Source organism: Diplotaxodon limnothrissa, linkage group LG18 (assembly GCF_057381915.1).
Source record: "Diplotaxodon limnothrissa isolate DT_005_m linkage group LG18, D_limnothrissa_male_GT1.1, whole genome shotgun sequence".
In the NCBI taxonomy this organism is placed as follows: domain Eukaryota; kingdom Metazoa; phylum Chordata; class Actinopteri; order Cichliformes; family Cichlidae; genus Diplotaxodon; species Diplotaxodon limnothrissa.
In genome coordinates this window covers 18,217,927-18,237,521 of record NC_140613.1, presented here as the reverse complement: position 1 = coordinate 18,237,521, position 19,595 = coordinate 18,217,927, and the positions used below count along the sequence as shown (strand labels likewise).

General features: G+C 41.8%; 1 protein-coding gene across 5 annotated transcripts in view; it reads left to right on the top strand.

The window, feature by feature from the left end:
• kmt2cb (lysine (K)-specific methyltransferase 2Cb) overlaps positions 1-13,829 on the top strand; it is a 93,781-nt gene extending 79,952 nt beyond the window's left edge. For all 5 annotated transcript variants that reach the window (XM_085377322.1, XM_085377320.1, XM_085377321.1 and 2 more), the window contains 22 exons: positions 7-118; positions 220-286; positions 399-459; positions 595-827; positions 1,435-3,072; positions 3,334-3,522; positions 4,042-4,206; positions 4,316-4,445; positions 4,562-4,709; positions 4,801-4,985; positions 5,419-5,555; positions 6,536-6,815; positions 7,194-7,333; positions 8,722-8,835; positions 8,939-10,055; positions 10,152-10,288; positions 10,377-10,519; positions 10,635-10,809; positions 10,920-11,036; positions 11,118-11,191; positions 12,575-12,683; positions 12,877-13,829. In XM_085377322.1, the coding sequence (XP_085233448.1) occupies positions 7-118; positions 220-286; positions 399-459; positions 595-827; positions 1,435-3,072; positions 3,334-3,522; positions 4,042-4,206; positions 4,316-4,445; positions 4,562-4,709; positions 4,801-4,985; positions 5,419-5,555; positions 6,536-6,815; positions 7,194-7,333; positions 8,722-8,835; positions 8,939-10,055; positions 10,152-10,288; positions 10,377-10,519; positions 10,635-10,809; positions 10,920-11,036; positions 11,118-11,191; positions 12,575-12,683; positions 12,877-12,969 (5,564 nt within the window). In that variant the 3' untranslated portion in view covers positions 12,970-13,829. The remainder of the gene's footprint in view (positions 1-6; positions 119-219; positions 287-398; positions 460-594; positions 828-1,434; positions 3,073-3,333; positions 3,523-4,041; positions 4,207-4,315; positions 4,446-4,561; positions 4,710-4,800; positions 4,986-5,418; positions 5,556-6,535; positions 6,816-7,193; positions 7,334-8,721; positions 8,836-8,938; positions 10,056-10,151; positions 10,289-10,376; positions 10,520-10,634; positions 10,810-10,919; positions 11,037-11,117; positions 11,192-12,574; positions 12,684-12,876) is intronic.
• The last annotated feature ends 5,766 nt before the right edge of the window (positions 13,830-19,595 follow it).

Below are 19,595 nucleotides of genomic sequence, written 5' to 3'. Positions count from 1 at the left end.
CTGCAGATTTTGATGCCATCACTGACCCCATCATGAAAGCCAAGATGGTTGCTCTTAAAGGCATCAACAAAGTCATGGTTCAGAACAACATGGGAATGCCTCCCATGGTCATGAACAGGTAAGAATTCCACAAGAATGCATTTTCTATAGTGAGTAGAAAATAAGATGGTTATATGGGGAGTATACATAATTGATTGGAATGACTTCTGTGTGTCACAGATTTCCACCTGGTCCAGCACCACCTTGTCCTGAAAGTGCACCACTTCCTCCACAAGTTGTTGGACAGGTAACATGAATGGGTTTTTTTCTTGGTTTTGGGGGGTTGGGGTGGGGCTAAACTTTATAATGCTCTTATCTGTTATAACCTTCTTTTTAATATATATTTTTTTTTATCTCAGGATGGAAAATTGACACAAGTAACAAGACCAAGTCCGCCAAATTTCGGACCTGGATTTGTCAGTAAGTTTTCCAGAATCCCTGCGGCCTCACTGTTTTGGGCTTTATAGTCTTTTCAGGCTAGAAATATTAAGATGTTTGTTTTTTTATGTTTTCAAGATTGCTAAGAAAAGAGCTTTTTTTACCACCTTCTTTCAGACAATGCTCAGAGGGCTCAGTATGAAGAGTGGCTCCAGGAGACTCAGCAACTACTTCAAATGCAGCAGAAGTTTCTGGAAGAGAAGATCGGCGCTCACAGGAAGTCGAAGAAAGCCCTGTCTGCCAAGCAGAGAACAGCTAAGAAGGCAGGGAGAGAGTTCCCTGAGGAGGATGCTGAGCAGCTCAAACATGTCACAGAGCAGCAGGGTGTAGTGCAAAAACAACTGGAGCAGGTAAATGCTTGGCCTGTCAAGCTCTAGTACTGAATTCTCTCAAACCCCCACTTCTCACAGAGACTGGCATGAGCACTGTCCTTTTTTTATCCTGTGACCGAAGTTTGAATACTAAAAGTATTTCCTGCATCCAAACTGTTTGTCCAAATATTAGAGCAAAACACAGGGTAAAGCTTTAATAAGATCTAACTGAGTAAGGTTGGAAAAACTTGAAGTGTTCAATGTTCTGAAAGAGAAACACCCACACATGTGTGATCTAAGAGAAACACAGTTGTTGCCTTTTTTTTTTTTTTTGATGTTCACTACCTTCACTTAATTTTTGAAGAATATGATGTTTTCTATTGCAAGGTATAATCTCTAACTGTATATTATATTTTAGCAGGCATAATTAGAGTGAAATATTAGTTGCCTTTACTCAAACTCTCTATGGGTATAGGACACAAACCACAGGCATTTGCTTTTTCTTCACCAAAACATACAGTCTTATGTCTTCACTGCAGCCCTCTTTGACTCTAAAAGTGCACTTTGCTGAGTTAAAATTTGAACATTGTTAAAAGTTATTTTGTGAATTTATAGAAAGTAACTTTATTTTTTTACTTTGTCTCAGATCCGCAAGCAGCAGAAGGAGCATGCTGAACTGATTGAGGAGTACAGAGTAAAACAGCAGCAAAACAATATGACACCTATGATGCCTGCAATGCACCCGTTGCCAGGCCCCACTGGCATGGTGCCCAGTGGCCCACCAATGGTTCAGCCTCCTATAAATCCCATGATGCAGATGCCACTTCATCCCAGCCAGCCAAATGTACCTCCACGTATGCCCAACGCACCACCTGGCTGGCATCCCGGTACTTCTATGCCCATGGGAGGACCAGGAATGCCACATATAATGCCTCCCCAGGTACCTATGGGAAATTCAGCCCAACCGCTTCAGATGCCAATGGGTAATGTACCGCAGCACTCTCAAATGCCTTTGGAGCCCCAAGCACCACCTGCTCCTCCAGGTGCCATAAAACCCATGCAGGCAGGTGGTGTGAAGTTTGATGACAACAACCCATTCAGTGAAGGCTTCCAGGAGCGCGAGCGGAGGGAACGGCTCCGGGAGCAGCAGGAGAGACAGCGGGTGCAGCTCATGCAGGAAGTCGAACGTCAAAGAGCACTTAAACACCGCATGGAAATGGAGCAGCAAGGGATGATGGGATCAGATGGGAACATGGCACCACTCTCTCAAATGCCATTTTTTAATGCAGAGCTGCCACAAGACTTCATGCAGCCACAAAGGCCTCCTCTGCAACATCAACAACAACTTGGACCAATTTTTCCTCAGCAGCAGGGTATGCAGCCTGGTATGGGCTCAGTGGCTGGAACATTTATACAGGGTGAGAGGAGAGCCATGGTGGGCAATGGCTTGATGCCACCAGAGATGGGGCCTGATAATGTTGCTCTGCAAGGACCAAACTTTCCTCACGGTCAGCCCAGGCCTCGTCAGTTCAGTGGACCAGGAATGCTTCCAATGCCAGGTGAGGGTCCACCATTTGGGGGTGACTCGTCAACACCTTTACCATCCAACTTTCCAGGCTCAGGTCAGTCTCTGATTCAGCTTTATTCCAACATCATCCCAGATGAGAAGGGGAAAAAGAAGAGGAACCGCAAAAAGAAGAAAGATGATGATGCAGATTCAGTCAAGACACCTTCCACTCCCCACTCAGACCTTACAGCCCCTCTCACACCATGTGTCTCAGACACTTCCTCTACTCCAACCAGAAATCCCCATCTCTTTGGAGATCAGGACCTGTCCAGGTCCCCTTTACTGGGATCTTCCACCCCCAGTCACTCAGAGCTTGAGCGGCAACTTTCTGGTGGGCAATCTGGACAATCTGCTCTGTCATCAGAAGCAGCGAGGGCCCAGGCACAAGCTCAGGAACATGACAGAATCCTCAGCAACATAAAGCTGGAGCAGACTGATGCTAGTGAGTGTCACGGACCAAAAGAAGGTTCCATTGGCCCAGAAATGAGCTCTGTGAAAGAAGAGGGTAACAAAGGGAGCGTGTCTCCGTTCCCTGCTGGGCAGAGTCCAAACAAAGGAGAAGCTGGTAATGAACTATTGAAGCACCTTCTGAAGAACAAGAGTACACCTCCACCTGGATTGTCTCAGCAGAGATCAGAGGAAAGCCTGCGGTCAGAGGAGGAGGAAACCACTGACTGCAAAACCTTACTGAGGCAAAGCTCCATGGACAGCAATGGGGTCAGTTTTTGTGTTAATCATATAGTTACAGAATGCCGAGGGGGTGATCAGCATAGTGAGTCATTTGCAGGCTGAGTGATTCAGAGTGATTCAGATGGGAGGGTCATCATAGCTAAATTAGAATGAATCATAGCTGTCAGAATATGAATGAGTCATAGTTATGTGTTTGAAAACATCTAACTTGAAGTCATTATGCTGCTCAAGTAAATTTTTTTTTGCTCATGTTTTGTTTGTTTTTGTTTTTTTCTGTCTCACCTCCAGGCATACTCAGATGGCACCCATGACTTTCCTGGACCTCTGCTCCCCGAGCAGAAGAAGAAAGGGAGAAACAAGAGAGCACCAAAAGCAGGAGAAAAACCTGTTTCTCGCTACAAGAAGAGGAAAAAGGAAGGAGATGAAAGGCAACTGATGCACACTGGACCAGACTCTGTAATGACCCAAATCAAACAGGTAAGTTGGTTTATTTATATATACATATATATATATATATATATATATATATATATATATACATATATATATATACATATATATATATACATATATATATATATATACATATACATATACATATATATGTATGTATATATGTATGTATATATGTATGTATATATGTATGTATGTATATATGTATGTATGTATGTATGTATGTATGTATGTATGTATGTATGTACATATACGTATATATATACGTATATATATACGTATATATATACGTATATATATATATATATATATATATATATATATATATTGTTCTGTTGTTGTACCTGCTCCTCTTCCAATTGATGGGTGCTGTGTGTTGTTAGCTTGAAAGGCTGTAGTCTGAAGGCAGAATGTGAGATTCATTTGAACTTAAAATACTTGAGGACATTTCAGTGATTGTGGTCGGGATGGTTTGTGCAAGAATATATCTGGTCTGACTTCTCTGCTAACCTTCCACCGGTCTGCTTGTCTCTGCTAACACAGCAGCTCTCTCTGCTGCCTCTCATGGAGCCTCTGATTGGGGTCAACTTTGCCCATTTTGCTCCCTACGGCAGTGGCCAGCTCAATGGAGAGAACCTTTTGTCTGGTACTTTTGGCAGCGCCTCACTAGATGGAGTTTCTGATTATTATTCCCAGCTGGCCTACAAGGTGAGATCTTACTGCTTCACTAAGGGGATACCAGATAAACAAAGGGTGGGTGTGTCTGTGGCACTGTGGCACTGTGTGCCTGACATTGCATTGCACTTGGCTTCTACAGCAGAGTAATTTGAGCAATCCACCGACCCCGCCGGCATCTCTTCCTCCCACTCCACCACCTGTGAACCGACAGAAAATGATCAACGGTTTTGCCACAACCGAAGAGCTGGCCAGCAAAGCCGCTGCTATGGGTAAGCACTCATAAAGGTCCAAGATGGGCTGACCGATTGTGTTTCCATAATCTTAAAATGGGAGCAGAAAATGGAAGGAGGCATTCATACATATTAACGTTGTTTTCCTGTTGCAGTCTCCAAGGGCCTGGTCCCAAAGCCGCTGCATGTTCCATTTAGGAGTGAGGAAGATCTGTTAGCTCGGGCCATCGCTCAGGGACCCAAAACTGTGGATGTTCCAGCTTCTCTTCCCACACCACCTCACAACAACCAGGAAGAGCTCAGGTAACGGATAAAAAATAGTACTTCATGATTTATTTGGGCTGCAGTGTTTTAACAGAGTTGCTCATTTATTTATTTATTTTCCTTGTTGTAGTAATCGAGGACAGGAGCCTTGCAAGGAGAGGGACACACCTGACAGCTTTGTTCCATCTTCATCTCCCGAGAGCGTGGTTGGCATGGAGATCAGCCGTTACCCAGACTTGTCTCTGGTAAAGGAAGAGCCGCCATCCCCTTGCCTGTCTCCTGTCCTCCCCATGCTTCCTGCACCTGATGGGAAAGGTAAACGCATATATCTGTTTTATTTAGTTATTTATTTTATGCAGTATATACACAAAGCTCCACTAAAAAGTAAATTCGTGGTTTTCACATTAGTGTATCCTCGAGGGTCCATTTGATGTAAATGTGATCATCTTTCCAGATCTGCAGGGGTCAGCATTCTCAGCATAAAGGCCAAAATTTAGCAATGTGATGACTTTATACAAACACACCAGCTTTGCAACTTCCACAAATGAGATGTTGCACACACTTAACTATGGTGCTCCTTTTCTGGCTTTCCATTATGTTTTTAGTGTGCATGTGCAGAATGTATATGCATAAGAATCCTTTACAGTTTGCATAAAAGTATGTGGAAGATGGCTGTGTATGCCTTTGTATGATCACATTTGAACAGTGCAGCAGTTTTTGAGAGTGGTTTGCTTTTTCAATTCATTAGGGACCCAGATCAAACTGCAGGATGTCAAGACTGAGCCTTCTTCGATGTTCTTTGGCTCCCCCTTTGGCTCCATGTCTAATGATTCCAAACAAGGGATGGTTTCTGTTGCTATCACTCTGAGACCAGCTGCAGCTGAGGTAACAATACTTAACATTTACTGAGGTTAGACAAAAATCTGACATTCCGTATTTTCGGCACTATAAGGCACATTTAAAATCCTTTAATTATCTCAAAAATCGACAGTGCGCCTTATAATCTGGTGCGCCTTATGTATGAATTCTGAAAACTCTAAATTCTTTCATCAATTTCATCAACAGTAATTTGTGACAGCAGTTTATTTCTAAATAAACTGCTGTCACTTCCAACATAAATGAAGACAGAAAACTAAACAGCAGTGACGTTTGTAGGGTTACTGAAATTGGGATAGCTGGTATGTAATCATGTGCTACGTGATCGCTAGCGACACAGCTATGTTAGCATAACATAAACAGTGAAGCTGGAGGGTGAATGCTAATGCTTGTTTTGCTTAATGCGCCTTATAATCCGGTGTGCCTTGTGTATGAAAACAGACCCGTTCATTGACAGTGCGCCTTATGGTCAGAAAAATACAGTAATTCTTTTCCCAGTTCTCTCATTCTATATCATATCAGACATGTGCATAATCTGGCCACACAGTAAGAGAAAGATAATTATTGCAAGGGTTTGTTTTAAGGAGGATGCTTGTTTTTATTAGTCAGAGTCTAATTCTGAGAAATTACAGAGTTCTTAAAATAATAGCTTAATTTTTCTACACACATTATTTTAGGATTATTCAAGTTCTGTTAATTCTTGCACGTGCAAGATATTTAAAGCTGCATATTAACTTAACTATCCTAGTTTATTGGCAGATTTCATTTTACATGAGAAAGTAAACTACTTTTAAATCAGCTGATATTGGCATTTTAGTTCCTAAGAGATTCACTTCTTAATATTAAATCAGAGGAGTAATACAGAAGTCAACATTTAACAGCTTTAAGTGCCTTTTTACTTGGAGCACTTGGGTGACTATGGTGGACGAATTTAGAGGACAACTTGCATTGCTCTAAATTTCTATTTATTTGTTTTATTTATTTTTCAGAACATTACCGGTGTGGTGGCAGCCATTTCAGACCTCTTGTGTGTGAAGATCCCCAGCAGTTATGAGGTCAGCAGCACCCCAGACAGGGGGCCCCTATCTATGGTCAGCGGTCAAAGGGTGGGCCCACATGGCATGGAGCCACGGCCTCCCATGCTTTTCAATGGACAAGGAGACAGTGGAGGACTGCATGGACGGCCGGGACAAATGATCAGAACCAGTGGACCACAGGGAATGATGCAGCAGCAGGCACATCATTTCCGTTTCCATCCCAACAGCCCAGGTAGGGAATAAAACTAAATTAAACAAGAGCATCTCTGATTCCACCCGGTGCAGTAATACAGCCTGTAATTGAAATGTCATGTTTGATTTAAGCTAAATATAATCACTCCCCGTGAAAAAGCACAATTCAGCAATACTCTTTTGATACCTAATCACTTCCCTTTAAACATCCATAGGAGCGCTTTTGTTTTTTAACAGTTTTTTGAGTGTACCATTATTTATCTGAGGCTGAAGGTAGCCTACAGTCCAATTCTATAAAGGCTGTTTTATTTTGTTTGCTAAAGTTTGTTTAGTCCAATTAAAGATTCAATCATCTGTAGGTTACTGTCAGAGATGTTAAAAATTGATCTAATTTTGCATCACTTTTCTGTTACATCAGGCAATGCTGGAGCTCGAGGACCTGATCACAAGATCCCTGGCAGCTCTGGATGTAAACCCCAGTGGTGCTGCCACTGTAAGGTGGTGGTTCTGGGAAATGGAGTGCAGAAAGCCATCAAAGACCTCCCTGTTCACATGAAGGTACCAGATGCATTGGCTGCACAGTCATGTATATATTAACTGTGCACACCACCTGTCAAATAAAAGCTAAAAGTTGAAATTATAACCTTTACAGGAAGCCTGAATGGACTGAGGATGTAGTGCTTCTCCATTCCTTACTCAGAGATCAAGGCCACAGATAATAAATTGCTTCTGATCGTCAGCAGCTCTCATGAACAAAAAGGCTCTGATATCTAACGCCGTTGACTAAAGTACACCATATTTTAATATAGTGCCATGTGACAGTTTTGCCCCTGAGCAAAATTTCTATCACAAGTAAAAGATGAGCTGATTTCCAAAAAGCATTAAGTCAAAGATGACACATGGCTTTAATATTTTAACAAAGATTACTTTTCTATATTTAGTAATTTATTTATTTTTTTAAATTAGACACTCTGCAGGTCAGCATCTGTGGTACCACAGTTTATCACCTTGTGAAACAGAGTCTAAGAGTCTTCAGATTCAAACTTGTTCTTGTTCTGTCTTTACAGCTTGAACCTCTTAAGGTAGTAATTCATTGTGAATAATGAGTCCTGCAGTAGATGCTTCCTTCGGTTGATCTTTTTTTTTTTTTTTTTAAATAACGTTCGATGTATACGTGCAGACTTTGCTGTTCTTTAAGTAAATCTGCTCCTTCCTGCAAATTATTCTGCATGCCGCTGTCAATAAAAGCCAAAAGCATGACTCATTAGTCTGTGAACTTAGCAGTTAGTTAAAGCTTTCATTTATGCATCACATAACCTTTTATAATGATGACTGTGTCCATGCCAAAGCCCCGATGAGCTAGTTAAAATGTGAATTTTTGGTAAAGTTATCCGAGAACTCAAGCTTTAGCTCCTTTCCTTTTTACGGCTGTGAAATTGTACAAAATGCAAATTTGCACTAATGTTGCTTGATATGTTGAAATTATGTTTTTGTTTTAACTTTATGCATTTTGGAGATGACTATAGCTTTGATTTGTGTAATGAGTCCCACTGTCAGAAATTTGGATCATTTCAATGTCATGTATACATATAATATTGAGATTATTATATGAGCTGTGATTGGTTGGCTTACCAGATTTTTACGTTGGAGAAATGAAGTATTAAAACTCCTTTCACCCTGAAGGGCCACACTTATCAATATATTCATATGCACGGCACTGGAATAACACTGAACATGTGCTCTGATTATGTAAATCTTTCCTAATGGAGTTAAATAGATTTCAGATCAGTTAGTAGGTTAAACAGCAGTATTTAGGTTATTTAAATATTGCATAATTTATTTTTCAACATCGCTTTGCCTTGAGTGGCTTCCATTAGTCAGATGTTGACTTACACCTCATTCCTAATTCAGCTTCTTCAAACTTGGACTGATTTTCTTCTCGTTAGGAATCTGAAGGCCGTTTTAAATCTGAAGACGACTTGGTCTTCTGCAGCCACAACTGCTTCCTTCTCTACTGTTCATCACCACCACTGCAGTCCAGATCAACCACAGAATCTAAGGTTTGTACCACTGTAACCCATGCACATCTCCTAGAAATCTGAGTCTTAAAAAAGCATTTGACTTTTATGTTTGGCACTTTTTTTTCCCTTGTCATCTTCCCAGGAGTCTGTGTCCCTCCTCCCAGCCTCTGAGCAAACAGAGAGCCTTTCTAAAACTCAGCACCAGTACAGTAACAACATGTCCTCCCTGGATGTCCATTGTCTGGCCCAGCTTCAGCCAAAGCAGTCACCCCCCTCTACACCTCCCATCCCATTCCCTTCAGCAGGTGAGACACCCAAGACTGACGCAAAATCCGATGCCCTCAAAGTGACAGTGAAGCTGAAGTCCAGGCCAAGGTCCCACGACGGCTGGCATCAGGGAAAGAGACAGAAAGGACTCCGATGGAGGAAATGGACTGTCCAGGTGGTGGTGCCAAGAGGGAATTCGCAGCTCCCGGATGAGGATAAGATTGATGAGCTCCTGAAGAAGCTTGGAGCCTCCCTGCGCCCTCCAGTGTCACTCAAGGACCAGAGACGCTGCTGTTTCTGCCATCAGTTTGGAGATGGAATGACTGATGGTCCTGCCAGGCTGCTCAATCTAGATCTCGATGTGTGGGTTCATCTCAACTGTGCCCTTTGGTCGACTGAGGTGTACGAGACTCAAGCTGGCGCCCTCATCAACGTGGAGCTTGCGCTGCGGCGTGGTCAAACTATACGATGCGCCTACTGTCAGCAGACCGGAGCCACCAGCGGCTGCCACCGCCTGCGCTGCACCAATGTCTACCATTTCACCTGTGCCCTGCATGCTCAGTGCACCTTCTTCAAGGATAAGACCATGCTCTGCCATGCCCACAGGCCCCGGGGAACAGCGGGACATGCTCTGGAGCACGAGCTGCGATGCTTTGCCGTGTTCCGGCGTGTTTATGTCCAGAGAGACGAAGTGCGTCAAATTGCCACGGCTGTGCAGCAGCCCGAGTTAGGTTACACCTTTCGGGTAGGCAGTCTGGTGTTGCATGCGATCGGCCAGCTCACACCGCTACAGATGGCGTCCTTCCATTCCTCAACAGCCATCTTTCCAGTTGGCTATGAAGCTTGCCGCATTTACTGGAGCATGCGCCATGGCAATCGCCGCTGTCGCTACATCTGTTCAGTTGAAGAGAGAGACGGGATACCAGAGTTTACCATCAGAGTCATCGAACAAGGCTACCAAGACATGGTCCTGACTGACACCTCTGCTAAAGGTTTGCCCTCAGGAAAAAAAAATACTAGTGTGTGTTTTTGTGGCTAATGAAACCGTTTTAACCAGCTTCTGTTCTTGTCTCTGCTCTTGTCATTAGGAGTGTGGGATAAGGTGCTAGGCCCAGTTGCTGAGAAGAGAGCTGAGTCAGGCACTCTGAAGCTCTTTCCTGTTTACCTGAAAGGAGAGGATCTGTTTGGGCTCACAGTTCCTGCAGTTGCCAAGATCACAGAATCGGTTTGTACCTACTTTGGAGGATTTCATCAGCTGCAAGAATTTAAAAACATCAACAAATCTCTAAATGATGCTTTTCATCTGGTTTCAGCTCCCAGGAGTGGAAGCTTGTGACAGGTACTCGTTCCGTTACGGACGCAACCCTCTCGTGGAGTTGCCTCTCATGTTCAATCCAGCTGGTTGTGCCCGCGCTCAGCCAAGAACAAGCTCTCCCTACACCTCACTGGTGATAAGGTAACTTTGTTTGAAGTTGACATTAAATTAGCTTCCTGGGAACGTTCTGTCTCCAAGTAAATAAGTCAGAGTTAATAAAATGTTCTCCTCCTCCACCTCCCTCCTAAAAATAAAGGCCTCAGCCACAGGCTGTATCCAGCAGCAGTGCCAGGTCTAACCAGAATGTTGCCCAAGGAGAAGGTGGCGCCCCCCATAATAAGCCTCCGGTGGTGCACCCCAGGTCCTCCCAGTACCGCTGGATGAAGAGTGAGTGGCGAGCCAACGTCTATCTGGGCCGCTCCCGCATCCAGGTGAGTCGACCAGATTTAAATTCTTTTTAAACTGTCAGAGTGAGACTGATGCTTTTGTTTTCCATTTCCTGTTGACTAAATGAAAACCTGCTTATTTGACATATTCACAGGGCCTGGGGCTGTTTGCTGCTAGAGACATTGAAAAACAGACAATGGTGATTGAGTACAATGGAACCATCCTCCGAAATGAGGTCGCCATCAGGAAGGAGAAAATCTATAGGTCTAAGGTAAATATATGTGCTGCAACATTGTGTTTCTTTAAAATGATCTTTTCCAAAAGCTAAGAGCATTTCTTCTCTTCCTTGTAGAACCGGGCAGTGTTCATGTTCCGCATCGACAGCGAACATGTTGTTGATGCCACACTTAATGGAGGGATCGCAAGGTACTCTGAGCTTCCACGAACTGTTTGAGCATTTTCATAAATGTATTTATGACAGTGTAGCATTTCTTTCATACTCACTTACTGCAACAAATGTCATTCAGTGTAGCACACCGATGAGCCACAACATTAAAACCCCTTGCGGGTGAAGTGAGTAACCCTGATGATCTCAGTGCACTGGTATCTGTCAAGGGGGTGGTTACAAGAGGCTGCAAGTGAAGAGTGAGCTCTTGAAGTTAAAACAGGGAAAAATGAGCAAGCCTGTTGATCTGAGCGACTTTGACAAGAGCCACATTGTTATGACTAGATGACTGGGTCAGGGCACCTCCAGGACAGCATGTCCGGTGGGGTGTTACCTGTTTCCAGTGGTTAGCACAAGTGATGAGGGCTTAAAGCACATTGATGTGTGGGAGTAAAGGGTGGTTCTGTGATCCCACAGAAGAGCACCTCCAGCACAATTTACTGAAAACTGGTTATGGTAGAAAGTTGTCAGAATGCACAGTGCTGCACAGGGTTTTCATACTGACCACTATCCACTGCCAAAGGAGGAAAGGGTGTTAACTCAGCTTCCAAGTCCCTGAAATCTCAAGTCTGTTTGAGCATCTGTGGGATTTTTGAGGAAGGAAAAAGAAGTAGTTAGATTTATGGATGGCCAGCCTTACTTCTTACAGGACTTAACTGATGAGCTGCTAAGATGGAACAAAGGTTTTGTGGAGTGCACGCCTCAACGTCTTAAAAGTAGCCTCTCCATATCTGTCTTACCGATATAATCTTCCAGTAAAGTGGCACAGACGAGACTCTGCTTCTGTGTGTGGGAGGCTTGACTGCAAACTGGTACATATTGCAAATGAGCATCAGGGGTTTTTTTTCGTTGCTGCTGTAGACGTTGGCCTTTTTTGGATTTTGTTATCAAAGTGATGGCAGTTCAGTTGCATTGTCAAAAGGGCCCAAACACACATGAAACCAGAACTAGAGACCATGTTGGAACAGGTTCATGCCCTTCTTCATAGTTTGTGAAAGATGAACACTCAGTAGTCAGTACTACTTTGTTATGAGTTCTCACTGACAAAATCTATCCACAGATATGAAAACCCCGGTAAACATACTCTAAACTGCCTTTGCGTCTCATTTTGCCATGCTGACCAAACACAGACTCACAAGTTGGAAACAAAGCTAGTTTCTTTTGAATGTCATAATTGTTTTGTTTTTTTAAATGTTGGCATTTTCATCTTATCACCGTCTGCCGCTGCGTGTCTGAATCAGCTCACAGAGGCAGCAAATGAGCCTTTAGTTGCAAATAGAATCTGCAATCATTTAAATGTGGTCGGCTATGTTACAGTAATGCTCTGAACGCTGTTTCACGCGTGACTCGTGCTTCTTTTTCAGATATATCAATCATTCTTGTGCCCCTAACTGTGTTGCTGAGGTGGTAACATTTGAGAGGGGTTACAAAATCATCATCAGCTGCATTCGCAGAATTGAAAAAGGAGAGGAGGTTGGTACACACACACACACACACACACACACACACACACACACACACACACACACACACACATATACATATATATATATATAAAATTTTCTGTAATTAGAATTTATCCCTGTTCGTTTGCATGCATTTGTGGGTGTAAACGGTGCAGTTGTGATATAGCCATGGGTGTTTCTCCCGTGTTTGTTTTCTGCAGCTGTGTTTCAACTACCAGTTTGACAGCTTTGAGGGCCAGCACAAGATTGCTTGCCACTGTGGAGCTCCTGAATGCAGGAAGTGGATTAACTGAGCAAAATGGAAACGACGAACCCAAACGCATTCCTTGCCATAGCGTGTGGAGGATGCTGTGATCTCTGCACAGAATAAATAAGAGACTTCACACTAAAGTCATTTTACGAATGAGCAGAAGGCCTGAGCCCTTGGAGAAATAAATGAATCGGTGTTGGTTCGTCAACAACGTGGAATTAAAAATAGGCGGAGGAAGGGAAATATAACACAGTAGCAGGAAATGACTCGTGCCATATGTGAGGGGCTCTGTCGACGCCTCCGTCTGTATGTATCCGTGTGTTTGTTTGGTGTACATGGGGGTGCGGAATCCACCAGCGAATGAGAAAGCACTGTGTGGGGTGCGGCCTTATTGCTTACTAAGGGCAGGCCCTTTTGTTCATACTGTTAATGTATACCGTTTGACTAAATGTAGACATCACTGAATGAGGAATGTACAGCAATGAATACCGCGAAGGGAATATTAACTTGCACTAAAAATAAAAAAAAATAAACAAAAAAAACCCCATACACACACCCACACACACACACACACACAAGCTTTTAAATACTTGATTCCATGAGTCAGTTTTATCATAGGTCTCTGTCATGTGATTTGTGTGGAATTCGAGAGGTTTTGTATTTATTACTGAGTGAATGAATTTTATTCTCAAAATGAGATCGAGTTAAAAGAAGGCTAGATTGCTATTGTTTTTGAAGATTGAAGAAGACATGCTGTTACTTTTGTATAAATGTACATAAAAAAAACCAACAAAAAAACTATAGGAATAACCGACCAAATACTACCTTAACCTTCTCGATGTTTGGGTGTTTTTAAAAATTGTTTTTGTTCTGTTTGTCATTGAAATTTATTTAAGATGGACGTTATTTCAGTTTGAGAGTATATATTATGATTATTCTGTACAGAATTTGTAATATAACCACAATAATTCACAAAGTATTTTTGTTGTATTAAAAGTACGGTATTGTAGCGTAGTGTTTTGTGACTTACACTTACTTTGACCACTCTCAAAAAAAAATAAATATTTTTGTTGACTAATGTAACAAGTAATCGGTTACAGAATCAAAAAAAAGACTCTTCAGATAGTAAAAGATCATTGTGATCTGTTTGCTGTTAATCAGGTTTGATTTTAAAGAACTGTGAATTAGGTTTTAAAACCCAAAAAAACTGCTTTTTAACTTTTTATCACAAATGGAAACAGCAACATGTGTTAACCTGTTTTTTTGTTGTTGTTGTTGTTTTTTAAACTTTACTTTTAACACAAATAAGGTGCGAACGTCTAATAATGTTGTTACTTAGACGAACCACTGCGCGACAGAAAGAATTCTATGGAGAACTGTAGGTTGTTCTGCCTTTTGTTTTTGTTTCGTTTTTTTGGAAAGAGATGGCATCCTGCTTATAATCAGAAATATTTCTTATACTGACACTTCACAAGTCACATGCTAGAAGCAGAGGAGTTTTTGCGTGCACAATTTCAAGTTGACTGTAAAATTTTGGAGACAGTCTTAGAACTTGTAATGTATATGGCATGTATTTTTTTAACTTTCCGAAGACTCAATTGTATATATTTTTCTCAATGAATGGTTGTAACAAAATTGTTTCTTGGATATTTTTTCTTCTCTTGTACGATACATCATCCTGCCAGTGTGTTTGTGCTACATTTTCTTGGTCGTGTAAAGTAGTCATTTCTTTTCTTTTTGTTTTTATTTTGTTCCTTTTCTTTTTCGTTTCTTTTTTTTTGTTTCTTTCTCTTTTTTTGAATTGCCTTTTGAAGTGTACAGAGTATGAGGTTTGGAGTTTGTGGAATTGAATTTAGAAACATTTACAAAAATAAACTATTTTACATGTTAGCAATTTGTTTGTGTTTTCAATGATTGCACTTTCTTTTCTTTTAATTAAAGCTGGGAAAAGGAATTTGTTGCATGTTGCTAGCACTGAGTTGGATCCCATAAAGGTCCTGGAAACATTCCTCAGACTTTTCTCCATATTGGCATGATGCCAGCACCACATCCAAAAGGTGCTTTTTTTTTTTTTTCTTGAGATCTGGTGACTGAAGGTGATTTTCATGGTCAAAAAACCAATTTGAGATTATTTAAATTTTGTGATGTGGAGCATTATCCTGCTGAAAGTAGATTTCAGAAGATGGCTACACTGTTGTCATAAAGGGACATGATCTGCAAACAATACTCGTGGAGGCTGTGATGTTTAAATGATATGAGATACTAAGGGACCTCAGGTGTGCCCATTAGAATAGATGCAGGGATGGAGTGCTGTGACTGTAGCTCAGGAGGTTGTTTGTTTGATACCTGTTTTGAGCCATTCTACATGCCAAATATACCTGGGCAAGATACTTTCCCCCAAGTTGCTCTATGATGCATCCATTGGAGTGTAAATGTTAGCCAGAAAGCAGTTAAGCCTAGAAAAAGTGCTCGTAAGAAAGAGTGTGAACTGGTGAATGAGGCATGTTGCTTTCAGTGTTGAGGTAGAGTAGAAATGAGCTGTATAAGAACCAGTTCATTTACTATGCTTCATGCTTAGGCCACATTTGGACCCTACCATCCAAACGTAGCAAAAATTAAGACTCGTCAGACAAATTTTTTTATGTCTTGTATTGTCAAATTTTGGTGAGCCTGTGAGAACTTTATCCCAGTTTCCTGCTCAACTCTAACAGGACCCAGTGTGGTCTTCTGCTGCTGTAGCCCATCTGCTACAAGTTTGGGGGTGTTGTGCATTAAGAGATGCTTTTCTGCTTAGTCGTAACAAATTGTTTCTTGAGTTACTGTAGATTTCTTACCAACTAAAAGCAGTCTAATTATTTTCCTGTGATGTCAACAATACATTTTTGCTCAGAGAACTGCAGTTCTGCAGGAAAATCCCAGTGGATCAGCAGTAACCATGCCATGCTCACAATTAAATCGTCCTCCCTCCCCATTCTGATGCTCAGTTTGAAGAAAGTGGTCAGAGTGGATGTGTGTTCTCTGTTTAGTTCAACCAAAGCTTCAAACATACTAGCAAATAGGCAAATAATGAGTCATAAGCTATGCTGACTTCTAGATATGTTTCCATTCATCAGCTGTAGAGACTTTCATAAAAATCTTTTATTATGATCACAGACTGTTTATGACTTTATGACTGTTTATGGACATGTGATCAAGGAAGCCAAAGAGTTGTTCTTCTCAGATTGTTCAGAGTCCACATTAAATGATCCACTATGTCAAAACGACTGAATAACCAAACATTTATAAAAGAGGTATTTTTCCTTCTTGGGTCTTCAGTCATCTTGTAGCGATCCCACTTTCTCTCAGAGCCCGGAACCCCCTCATTATGCTAGCATGCAATCTCGATGGCACTAAAACACGTGTTAACGTTCAACCAAATTTAGTTAATTGTGTGTGCTGTGCTTGCACATTTACTGGGTATCACTCCTGTGGACCTGACTGTTGGTAAAAAAAAAAAAAAACCAAAAAAACCCTGCTACATCTTTAAACCACTCATACTCCATGAGAAACATGTTATATAAACTTTGAGCTTGAACAAATAAAAGCTGAGTTTAATTATAGCTAAAAGCATAATTATGTGTTTCGTTTTGTGTTTAAATAACATCTTGACACATAGAAGACATAGTGCTAGGTGGCATCTTGGCATGATGGTACGAGTAAGCGGGCAAAACACACACTCTGTTGTGCTGTGCACTCTGCATTTGATTGGTACTTGGAGGGCTCGGTGCTCATGTTCTTAAACTACCCATGTGGATGGACACTAAATAGTACCAATACACCTCATGCAACATTTGGTATAGAAAGATGCTTCACTGTAAGCACGTGGAAATTAAAGACTGCTGTTTACACAGTATGTTTTTTTTTTTTTACAAAGAAGCCAAGAAGTATATAAGCTTTTAAAAGTTTATCAAACAGAAAACTAAATAAATTCAAGTCAGCATAAGCAACGGACAGTGCACAAGAGAGGTGGAGGCAGGGTGGAGTGTGTGGAGACGAGTGTCAGGGTGATTTGTGACAGAAGAATAGCAGCGTGAAAGAGGTTTACAAAAAATGGTAGTGAGACCTGCTATTGTATAAGTTTTGGAGACAATGAAAATAACAAAACGACGGGCGGTTGAGCTGAAGATGCTGAGATTATCATTGGGAGTGAGCAGGATGGTCAAAGTAAGGAATTGCTTCAAGAAAACGACCACTCAGGTTGGATGGTTTGGAGATAAAATTAGAGAAGCAAGGCTGGGATGCTTTGGATGTGTGCAGAGGAGGGGCAGTGGATGTACTGACAAAGGATGCTGAATATGGATCTGCCAGGCAGGAGGAAAAAAGGAAGCCTGCAGAGAAAACTCCTGGATGTATAGTGAAGCTGGGCATACAGAGGAGCATGGTAGGGACAGGGTGAGGTGGAGTCAGGTGTGGCAATGAAGATGATAAGATAACTCTTTGTTATTGCACAGTCATACATAGTACAATAGTACAATGAGATTGGAAAACTGCCCTACGTCGGCACTACATATAACACAACACGACACGATATGACACATCACAACGCAACACAAACAACACAACACAGTATATTAACTTAGTAATAAAAAAAGAACAATAAGTGTGTGTGTATTGCACACTGTTATTATTGCACATTAATTATTATTGCACCTTGTTATAAATATAAATATTATTATTATTATTGTTTTAAACATTGTTACCTCCCCCCCCCAAAAAAAGTCCAGGTAGGTAGCCAGTCAGGTCAGCTATTTGCATTGATCAGGGCTATTGCCCTGTTGTAAAAGCTGTCCTTGAGTCTGTTTGTCTGGGACCTCAGTAGCTTGAACCTCCTGCCAGATGGCAGCAGCTTAAACACCCGGTGTCCTGGGAGTGTTCCATCCTGTAGGATGCTGCGTGCCCTCTTGAGACAGCGAGTGCTGTACAGGTCCTTCAGGGAGGGAAGAGAATGTCCAATGATTTTTTGGGCCATATTAATGGCCCTCTGGAGTGCCTTTCTGTGTGCTGTGGTGCAGCTGGAGAACCACACACCGATGCAATATGTCAGCACACTTTCAATGGAGCAGCGGTAGAAGACGGTCAGCAGCTCCTTCTTCAGGACCATTTTTCTGAGGATTCTCAGAAAGTGGAGACGCTGTTGGGCCTTCTTTAAAACCGCAGCGGTGTTAGAGCTCCATTGGAGGTCTGTGTCTATGTGCACACCCAGAAACTTGAAACTGGAGACCCTTTCCACACACTCCCTATTGATGCTGACAGGCTGCAGCTCGGACTTCCTCCTTCTGAAGTCAACTACCAGTTCTTTTGTCTTGTTGGTATTGAGGTCCAGGTTGTTATCGACACACCAATCTGACAGCCTCTGAACTTCAGCTCTGTATGCCATCTCATCTCCCCCTGAGATGAGCCCCACCACGGTGGTATCATCTGCAAACTTGATGACTGTGTTGTCTGGGTGGGTACTAACACAGTCATGTGTGTACAGAGTGTACAGTAGGGGACTCAGGGATCAGTGACTGAGCAACTGCTGCAAATCACTAAAATGATGCTAACTTATAAATAACCTCAATGCAGTGCATTTACACTTAGAACTTGTCAGTGTAAAAAACCCCAAAACCCTGTAACAACACATTTAATCCCTGAGATATCTTTATATAAGAAAAAAAAAACAGTTCTGGTAGCTTGCTGCCCAGAAAGTTTATTTATTTTTACTGTGGACTCCTTGGGAAAGGAAATGACATTTCTATAGTAGATAGAGGGGTAAAAAGACAAACCAGGAACTTGTTGGTCATTTAATTGTTTATTTATTACTTAATTAGTTTGGTTTAGTGTAAATACCTGCGGGGGAGGTGTTTATCAATAGCAGAAGCTGAAAAAACTTCAGAAAATACAGCTAAAATTCACAAAATTGTCTCTCCATATTTTACAGAACTCACCAGTGGACCCGATGGAAGTCTTTACCGGGGCGATTCTGTCCCCAGGGCCTTATGTTTGACACCCTTGAGATGCACGTGAAAATAGTAGCAACGATTTATTAAAGTATGAACTTCAAGCACAGAGCTACTACAAAATCAAACAAATGTTTTTAACTCCGTTTAAGGACAGAGAAGCATGTTGATATATATATTTTTAAATCCCTGCAGCTGTGGAGGTTACCACAGAGCTGTCAGGCCTGCATTTAACTTTGAAAGAAACACGGAAAGAGTAAGATAAACACGCTGTAAGATGCAGGCGGTATAAAGTACCGGTCACGATTCCTCCATTTTATTCGCACTAATTATTGTTGTTGTTGTTGTTGTTTTTAAGCTTTTCATTCATATCCAGCCAGAATCAGAGTGGCACTGACATCTGTCGGTGAAACATCTGCACAAGTCAGCTCCGCGCGCTGCTGTGTCAAACATGTTGTTCCCTTTAAAATGTGTTTGTTAGGGGTTTGTTTTTGTTGCTGTTGCCTTTTTCTCGAAGAAGTGTGAAAGAACAACGCTTCAGAAAACCGAACAGTGCCTTGAGATTTACAAATTCACGGACAGCAGCTTCCGGGGCTGTGCGACCAAAGAAGCTACAGGAAGTATAGTTTTTACCGCACTTATCCTCAGAAATGAAACGGCGGAGGCGTTTCTTTTCTCTGTAGATTTAATA